The sequence below is a fragment of the Hibiscus syriacus genome, unplaced genomic scaffold (assembly GCF_006381635.1).
Source record: "Hibiscus syriacus cultivar Baekdansim isolate YM2019G1 unplaced genomic scaffold, ASM638163v2 tig00117021_pilon, whole genome shotgun sequence".
NCBI classification, from domain to species: domain Eukaryota; kingdom Viridiplantae; phylum Streptophyta; class Magnoliopsida; order Malvales; family Malvaceae; genus Hibiscus; species Hibiscus syriacus.
In genome coordinates, this window is record NW_024063527.1 from 1,361,737 (window position 1) to 1,371,339 (window position 9,603).

At 32.2% G+C, this 9,603-nt stretch overlaps 1 protein-coding gene across 1 annotated transcript; it reads left to right on the forward strand.

Annotated features, from left to right (window-relative positions):
- Positions 1 to 1,888: 1,888 nt before the first annotated feature.
- Positions 1,889 to 7,063, forward strand: LOC120195796 (pre-mRNA-splicing factor SPF27 homolog). The gene is made up of 7 exons (XM_039197717.1): positions 1,889 to 2,211; positions 2,308 to 2,486; positions 2,840 to 2,923; positions 4,606 to 4,675; positions 4,767 to 4,900; positions 4,983 to 5,041; positions 6,796 to 7,063. The coding sequence occupies exons 1-7, from the start codon at positions 1,972 to 1,974 to the stop codon at positions 6,810 to 6,812; spliced, it is 783 nt and encodes a 260-aa protein (XP_039053648.1). The 5' UTR covers positions 1,889 to 1,971; the 3' UTR covers positions 6,813 to 7,063.
- Positions 7,064 to 9,603: the final 2,540 nt, after the last annotated feature.

A 9,603-nucleotide genomic window follows, 5' to 3' on the forward strand; every position in this document is an offset into this window, starting at 1 on the left:
GGTATATGTTATTGTTTCTCTTCATTCGTAAGCTTCGTCTTAGAGGTGTAAACAAATTCAGTTTCATCCCAGTTTGATGTTATTGATTAGTCATTTGTTAGATCATCAACGAATACATTAATCATCATGAAGTTTGATGAATTCCATGAACTGCATAATATATGTTCATTCAAGATGAAGACATACTGCAAAAAGTGAAATATTAAACCCATTATAAAATATTTATAAAACTTAAGGGTATGTGAAAAAATAATATAAAACTTATAGTTTACAAATTTAAATACATGAATAAGAGTTTTATGAATATACATGTCCACTAAAAATAACATAACTATACTCTTGAGGAAAATGTTGGAAATACTACTACGAATGTGCTCCTCGAATAAGTTCAATCAACTAACATGCAAACAAAAACATTTAAACACTAACAAAAATACCTGAACTCTAAGCTTTACAAATATATCGTTAATCTGAAGTATATATCATGAATATCATGAACATGAACATACTAATAGAGATAGCAATAAACAATAGGTATATGCATGATTCATAAATCCAATAATTACATGCTTAGAGCTTAACAACTTTCTTGAACAATAATAGAAGTCCTATACTTCTTGTTCGTAGCTAAGAGCCTAGCCATGAACATAGTATAGTATCTAGTCTTAAACATGAGTCATATATCAGGAAATGTATAACACAATAGTAGTCCTGCACTAAACTAAATGAGAGAACATGGTGTCATGCATGTCTTGATATAATTCTTATCAATCACGATAAATGATTTCACGGTCTCATCATAATTATCAAATATAGAGAGAAACTTAATCTCACACATGCTTCGGCATAATTTATGTTCACAATATATAGCACTGGCTCAGTGTCAGTACAGTCAAAGCCAAGCATCATACATATCCAATCATCATCGTCACACAATCATTATATGTATAGGTGTTGATAGGCCACACACATACACACAGGCTGTCTATTCTCTCAACACTATATGGAATAATATAGTCTTTTAGTGTTTTAGGATTACACATATGTGTGGTCTATGGGTACCAGTAAAAAATCATATACGTATTATAAGTTAAAATGTATAAATAAGATAACTTTTAAGGTTAAAACGTAAAAAAATACCAATAACCGTAAAGTTTATTTAATCGAGAAACTCATATAACATTATAGGTTGTAACTAGAATTATTTTCTAATATGTAACTTTTTAAAGTAGACATGATAACATTTTCGATTTGAACAAAAAAATGATGTTATTTGTATTAAATCATATAAATTAGACAACTTTTCAAGTTAAAAAAAGAAGAAGATACATTAGCGGTAAGTTTTATTCAATTAAGAAATTCATGTAATATTATAAGTTGTAACTGAAATTATTACCAAATATAAAAGTTTCTAGAGTGAACATGATAACATTTTTTTGTTAGAACAAAAAAAATTACGTTGTCCATGTTAAATTATGCAAATTATATAATTTTTTATGTTAAAACATAAAAGGCACTATTAATGGTAAGTCTTATTCAATTGAGAATCTTATATAATTCATTATAAGTTGTAATTAATTTTTTCAAATTAATAAGATGATATTTTAAGTTGAACAAAATAATAGTTTAAATCAATTAAAACGCAAATTAGTCTTATATTATATGCCACGCAATAAAACAACCCCTAAATCATTAATCGGTCATAGAAAATGCCAAAACAAAGCATTTTGAGCGACCAAATTGAAATCATAAAGCCCGTGGAGAAAATCAGAAAGCGAGACTCTGGAATTACTGTTTCGATAAATAGTTAGATTTAGTATTTAATTATTAAAATGATAATATTTTTGTTAAAGGAAGCCCTCGCCGCGCGAGCACAAATACGAGTGTTGTGTTGGTCAGCGAAAACCATTACTAAGCCCTTAATCGAAAACACTATCAGAGAGTTGAAGGGGGAAGCTAGAGATATACACAATGGGCGGCAACGGCGGAGAGATCCTTATGTTGGAGGCACCGCCTGACACTGCTCGGCCTTGGGTCTCACCTTCCACCGCCGAGACTTTGGACGCACTACCCTACATCGACGACGACTACGGGAACCCAAAGGTCAAGGAAGAGGTTGATCGATTGGTCGAAGAAGAGATGCGAAGGAGTATCAAGAAGCCCGCCGACTTTCTCAAGGATTTGCCCCCTCTGCCGACCTTCAATTTTCAGGTATTTTCATTTCCCGCCCAATTTGGGCTTATCTTTGGATTACTCGAGGTTTTTCTTTATTGAAATGTAAAAAAAAAATCCTCGTTTGGATCTCAGAATTACCCAATGATTGGCAAAGAATATGAGCGCGTTAGGGCGGGTAGGCCACCCGTGACCCTTGATTTTTCTTCACGGTATCAAGTTGAACTACCGCCCTTGAATAAGAGAAACGATGAAACTGCTTGGAAACAGGCACTTCAAAGAGCTCAGCGCTCATTGCAACATCAAGTAACTAGGTCAGTTTGTTCTCTTCGTTGATTGATTTAGCAAGAAATATTCGATCATGATTTTCTTAGAAAAAATCTTTCTTGCTCATGCTATTGTTATTCTATGCTTCTGTGAATTATTAAGTTAATTACAGGCTTCTTGTCTTTTGTTTTAGTTTGTTATTGCGTTAAGGATTCTAGCTTTTTTGGCAGTTGTTTTTTTATTAAGGTAGTGATGAAAGCAATCCTTCATCAGTTAAGTTTGCGGAAGTTTGGGGCCATTCCTCCTAAAATTTAACTCTTTTATACATATAACTATCTATGCTGTTTGCACAGCATGTTAAGGGTTTTTTTTTGTCTTGTATATGGTTCCTTGGTTTCAGGTTGGAAAATTTGGAGTTGATGTTAAAATACGGTCCTGATGTTTGGAGACAGAACAACCAACGATTGGAAGGGTTTTTGACCAGGTTTTTCCAACTTAATATTTTCAATGCAACATTGGTGTTATTCTCATGGCAAATCAAAAGTGGTTTTTGTTGCTTCTTGTTTGAATTCTTTCTTAATATCTTAGAAGTTTGGTCTTTTATTTTTCTGGAGTATGAGGCCTATGGCAGCAAGTGCACTCTTTCTGATATGATGGATGTAGTGCTACCAGTTAACATATTTTGAAAATCTCAATCTACAGGGATGAGACTTTAGTTGTTTTCCTTGGCTAATGTGACAGCCTTAGGCTTGATTTTGCAAACATGTCTAGCATAAAAATCTTGCCTGATTCCATAGGGTCTCGACAGATTGGTAGATTAGCTTTTTTGTTGATTTTACCTTAACTTAGTCCAAAGTTTTGGACCTGTAGAGTTAGCTAAAAAGTGTAAAAATAGGATACAAATACGGCATTAATTGGAAATAAACATTTATATTATACAGTTTCTTAGATAATTAAAATTTATTCTTTTCCCCATTTACAAAAAAGTTATTCTTTATTATTTTTAGATACTTAAATTAATTATAAATAGCTAAAATACTTTTGTTTTAGTACCCTTCCATAGTTAAACACATAACGTGAAGTTGGCAAGCTAAAGATATAAGGAAGGTCCAAGTACAATCCTAAAGTGCCAAGTTGATTTTATAAACTTCAAAAAAGAAAGTAAGTTATCTTTAAAAGTGGGATCGTATTTGGTGTTAGTGCTTGGTACCTATTGGATCAGTAAAGAGGTCTAGTTTGTATGCTGAAAACAGCTTTTATATATACAGTAAACTGTCCCCTCTGGTTTTGTAACATGGAAATGAATTTGAGGATGTAGATACTCTGCTTACGAGTTCACTCTTTTTTGGAAGGCAGTTAAGTTTTGTGCTTTTTAGTATGTGTTCCATTCCTTTCCGTGATTCAGCGTCAATTTGTGTTAGGTAAGTATCATGGTTAGAAAAAGGAATGATCTCAGAAAATGATGTGTGGTTTATGGGAAGAAAACAACAGTGATCAAAAGAATTAAGGCTGGAAAACAAGTTAGAAGTTGGAACACCAGAAAACACGGGGATATAAAAAACCTCTATTTTCTTTATATTAAATTCAAACAATACAATGAGAATGATAATGTTGGCCGTAATCCTTACAGCTTATATATATGCGTTCTTTCTTGAAAGTAAGTAATAGGCTTTCTTGCAAATAAAGTTTTATAATTTATTCGTATCCCTAGATTTAAACAGATAATAACTAGTTTCCCTAGTCTTACATGATATATCTAATACTTAATTAATAAATCTGAAATAATAAAATATTATAAAATCATTAAAAGCTCCTGTGATAGAAAACATGCTGATCATAGTAACTTCGTTTGGGCGTAGTTAAGACTTAGGAGTCAATGCCTCAATGGTCCTTAGAAAAGCATGCCTTATGAACCCCCAAGTATTTGACAAAGCATAAATGGCAAAAGGAAAATGTTTTGAAATGGTTTTTTATGGGAGAAGTTTATGAAATGCAAACTGAAGTTCTTAGAGCGGAACTGTGGTGGGGCTGAAACTCAATAATGCTAACCTTTGAGTCTCTGTCCATGCTATCTGCATATATATATACATACACTTATATATATATATATGTTGTTTATGTTAACTTCACTATATTCTTTCTTTTTCTTCCCTCATTTCTTGCTAGAATGCAAAAACTAGCTCAGCAGCAAAATGAGAAAATTGAAACTGTAAACCGTGAAAGAAAATTTCATCAGGTGATTTAAATTTCAATTAAGCCTAATCCCATCTTGATTTGGTGCAATCTTGTACTAAAGCTGATAAGCATATTAATTATTCACTGATCAGCAAAACACTGCATATGAGCTTAATGCTTTGTCTGCACAATGGAAGGAGCTTTGTGTGAAAAACATAGAAATTCATGCTGCGTGTGCTCAGATTGAAAACTATTTAGAAGAACTGAGGAGAGAAGCTGCTGAGAGGTAATCTACCTTTTCATGTTGGTTTGCATTTTGCATGCTAGACTTTTGCTAGCTTGGAGCCCAATTGATCTTAACATTTCAGAGGCTGGAACCTGGAAGCTAATTTGGAGAATGGTGCTTTGTCACCTTCAGCACAGCAAGGTATGCTTCTTGTCATATTAGTATTTGATTCAAATTTTGATGCTTTGCTCGGTTTTGGTGCAGCATTTAAGATTTAAACCATAATTTTTGTGCCTCAAAATTCTCTTTCCCGGTATTGAACTTTTTCCTTTACGTTAGGAAATATGGCTAGTAGGGAAAGACAGGGAAAGGTTGAACCTTAAACCTTGGCCTTCTGTTAAGGTTGTGAGCAATAACAAGCTCTAGGTCAAATCTAAGTTGATTTAATATTCTATATTTCTATAAGGGTGTTATGGACTGTTTTCACTATTGATTCACCCAGATCTATTTACTATCAGTTCACTACTCCACTTATATTGGTGTTATTATCTATGTTACTGGGACTTAGAGTTGAGTGTTAGATACATGTGCCTCACACATGTATGCCCTATTTCCCCCCCAAGCTCTCCCCCCATATTATTTGCGGATTGTATCTCAATATCAATGTTTGAATGTGTCGGATGTGACCCTTAGGTACTTCAGAAAAATAAGAGTTTGAGTAAATTTTTACATGTTTTAGAAAAGTCGATCTATATCATGTTATTGATTTGAAGATACTGATTTTACTGATATGATGTTGAAAAATTATGACATTTTACGGTAACTAACCAAATTTCTAAACAATTTGTTTGTAAGGTAGGAGAGTTCTATTGTCAAGAATGCTATTAAGCTTTGACTAAAAAATGGGGAAAAACTAATATTTGGGTAAATCATGGTGAAAAGAGAAGAATTTAGTGACCTAACTACTAACTGTCCTCTTCAAAATTTTAAAGTCAACATTCAAATCCATATGGGGTTCAAAACTTTTTTATTAAGGTTTGGGGTTCAAAAGTTAATTTTACTTTGTAGGGTTTATTTAGCTAGTGGAAATAAATTGACCATGTTGTGTTTTAGATATATACCTATTTATTATGTTGGATTGGATACTTGAATAAAGCTACGAAATGGTCTACTTTAGAGGATGTTGTTTTAGCGATCATCTTTAATAATAGTAGTAACACTAATTCACATAGGGGAGGGCTCATTTGTTGATATGAACCTTTGAAGAACCACACCTGAAAAGATGTTGACGTTGGAGAACATAGTCCAATATAAACCCACGAGAAAATTGTGTACTTTCCTATGTGAGATCCAACTTCCATATCTTGTAGTTTGTTGCATATTAGTCAACTAAGCTTTGTAGTCCCGACATCCGCACAGTTGGCTTTGTGCTAACTTACTCTAGCCTTGGATGCACACTGCAATATTGATGTCCCCATTTGAGCAGCGGCTTAGCTTTATGTTAGTTGTTTTTAATCAAAAGTAGGGACAAACGCATGATTTTATGTTGGGATTTTATGTTGGGAGGGCGAACTTAAACTTATAAAATTCCCCATGGGGCAGAAATATATTTTCAATAGAAAATACATTGAAAAAATCTAAAATATATAGTAATTTTAAATTTTCAGGGGCGCCTCCCCCCTTCGGTGCCCGCCCGGTCCGTACCTGCTCAAAAGCTTGTTTTTAAGGTTGGAAAGTCTAGGCTCTGTAAAACCCACGAGGATATCCCATGTGAGATCCAAGTGTTATCCCTTACAATTAGGCACGTATCATGTGCCTTATTTAAGTCGGTTGTAGGATCGGCATCATTAAAGTATATCTAGAAAAGGATTGACCATCCCTATCATATTATGACTTCTCCTTGAGGCAATTGTGACCATCTATATGATAAGCATTTTGACTCTCATATGTTGCAGGCTTTCAAATGATATGAGATATATATGGCTTAGTGAAGCCATATTCCCGGATTATGGTTTGTACGTGGATGGAAAATTTTAGCAGTTTTTAGGGGCAAGATCACATGCTGCTTCTACTTGTGAACCTCGTTTACCTGTTGTAATTGAAGCTTTTGTTTGCACAATGACTCTTTAAAGTGTTAAAGACGAGACTGATTATTTAGTCCCATAGGAACTACTCTGGTTTTGATTTAGAGAACATTAATTGTGCTATTTATTTTTGTTTGGAGATGCCCCCAAGTCTTCAACTATAAATGTCAACTTCTGTACTTTTTACATTTATTTTAGGGTTAACAACACAAATGATCACTTGTGTTTGTATTTTGTCTACTTTTGGTAACTAATTTCGAAAAACATAAGATATAATAACTTTCGTTTTTATTTAATTAAGATATAGTCACCCTGAGTTAACTGCTGTTAACAGTAGTTGAATATTTTGATATAATCACACATTTGATCTATACTATTTACATATTCTCTCAATTTAGTCATACTTTTAAATCTATTATGTTAGTTTGTTAACTTTACAATTTATTCAATTGATGTATATGATAAAGTAAGTTTAATTATATTGTTTATCAACTATCATTTTATCACATTCTCTTATATTTTTGGTTACTCTAGACATTTATAAATTTGTTTTATTATCATTTATAAATTTAATTTTTGTCAAAATATTTATAAAATTCTCAGAACTTTAACACTTATTCTCTTTCTTTCTTAGAGGGGTAAAAACTTTGTTGGATTTAATGGTTTTGAACGTGGTCAACTAAAAATTTAAATAGTAAGAAACTGAAACATGCTTTCAATAAGAACAATATTATATTATGAAATTAACTTCATTGGACCATTAGAGATTTGAGCATTAGAATATTAAAATTATGACTTGATTTTCATTAATTTTGAATGAATTTTGAGGAAAACAAAATTATTGAGAAGAAAATGGGAGATGAAAGATAAATATTGTTGTACTATTTATGTCACGTATGTTGGTTGATGATAATTGAAAAGATTTAAGATCTTTTTACAAAATAAAAATCATATTATAAACCGTGTTAAAATATTAACGGTTTGATGACTAAAAAATGAATTAAAAAACTTTAGTACTATGATTTTAACTTTTTATGGCTTAATGATCAAAACAAAAATGTGGCAAAAGTTTAATATTTAAGAATGTATTTTACCTTTTAAAAAATAACTATCACAAAATTAAGCATAATAAAGGGACTAAAATGAGAATTCATCTTTTAAGATTTATATCAAATTAAATTTAAATTTAGATAATATTTAAATAACAGAAATCAAATTTGTGATTATATTAAAATATTTAACTGCTGTTAACGACAGTTAACCTGAGAGACTATATCTTAATTAAATAAAAACGAAAATGGTAATATATTATGTTTTTTAAAATCAATTATTAAAAGTGAACAAAACACAAATATAAATGATCATATGTATAGTTAACTCTTTATTTTATTGTATTTGAATAGGCAAAAGATGACTCATGTTAAGAATAATTTTAAGAAACCAAGTGTAATTACAGGTGAGATTTGAATTTTAAGATTACAAATATAAGATTCGTACGAACAAATTTGTTGAACTGAAATTTCTTTGACGTGTTCCTTGCCTTGTATATTTTAAGTAAGTTCTAGTATTGTTGTTATTACATTTATTTTTTACTTTTTAATACTCGCTTATTTTAAATTATTCAGACTAAAATAGTGTTGCGGAAGACGGCTATCAAATAGAGCAAAATCGCATTTGAGAAAATAAAAATGAAGATAAAAGAGACACAAATTTTTACGTGGAAAACCCCTAAATAATATAGAGTAAAAACCACAGGCAACGGTAGAAGAATTTCACTACGAGAAAAATAGGAATTACAACCTCTCTCGATCTACCAAGGAGAAAACAATGATAATTCTCTCTTGATAAAAAGGAGAAAACAACTCTCAAGAAACTCTCTAAATTCTCTCTAGTATTTGAAGAAAGCTAGAATGCTTTGGGATGGTTTTGAAGCTAAATGAGCTAGGGTATTTATAGTTGAAGTTTTAAGGACTAATTTGTAAATACTCTAAATTACAATGACTAATTGCATAGTTTTACCATCCAAAATTTTCAACAATTTGGTGGCCAAATTTTGACCAATTTTGCCACCCCATTAATGCCACCAAATTCCCAATCATAATGTTGACAAATGATGCAATTTGGTGTGCCAATTTTCAACAATCTCCCACTTGAAGATTTGATTGGAACAATCATATCTTCACACCATTCTTTCTACCTCGTACCTTTCATGTTGCTTACGTTTCTGACAGGCCACAGGAGGATCGACACCAGGTAAATTTATCAGCATTGATTGCCTTAGTCATGAAATCTGCTATGTTGTCTTTGGTATGGATCTTCTGCATATCTATCGTTCATTCTTCCACCTTTTCACGAATGAAATGGTACTGAACTCGTATGTGCTTAGTCCTTGAATGAAATGCTGGATTCCTTGCTAGATGCAAGGCGCTTTGACTGTCACAAAACAGAGAGACATACTCTTGATTGTGCTTAAGCTCCTCCAATAGCATCTTCAACAAAATTGCTTCTTTACTGGCTTGTGTAGCTGCTACATATTCTGCCTCTGTTGTGGACGTAGCCACAACTGACTGCAATTTTGAAACCCAGCTTACAGCTCCACCAGCAACTTTGAACACATATCCTGTAGTAGATTTACTTTTATCCAAATCCCCTGCATAGTCAGAATCTACATACCCATTG

Bases quoted from the DNA above. Each gene is read 5' to 3' on its own strand.
- LOC120195796 (XM_039197717.1), top strand. From the start codon at position 1,972: ATGGGCGGCAACGGCGGAGAGATCCTTATGTTGGAGGCACCGCCTGAC. The intron at 2,212-2,307 runs GTATTTTCATTT...TTTGGATCTCAG, and splicing joins TGCCGACCTTCAATTTTCAG to AATTACCCAATGATTGGCAA. The intron at 4,901-4,982 runs GTAATCTACCTT...TTAACATTTCAG, and splicing joins AGGAGAGAAGCTGCTGAGAG to AGGCTGGAACCTGGAAGCTA.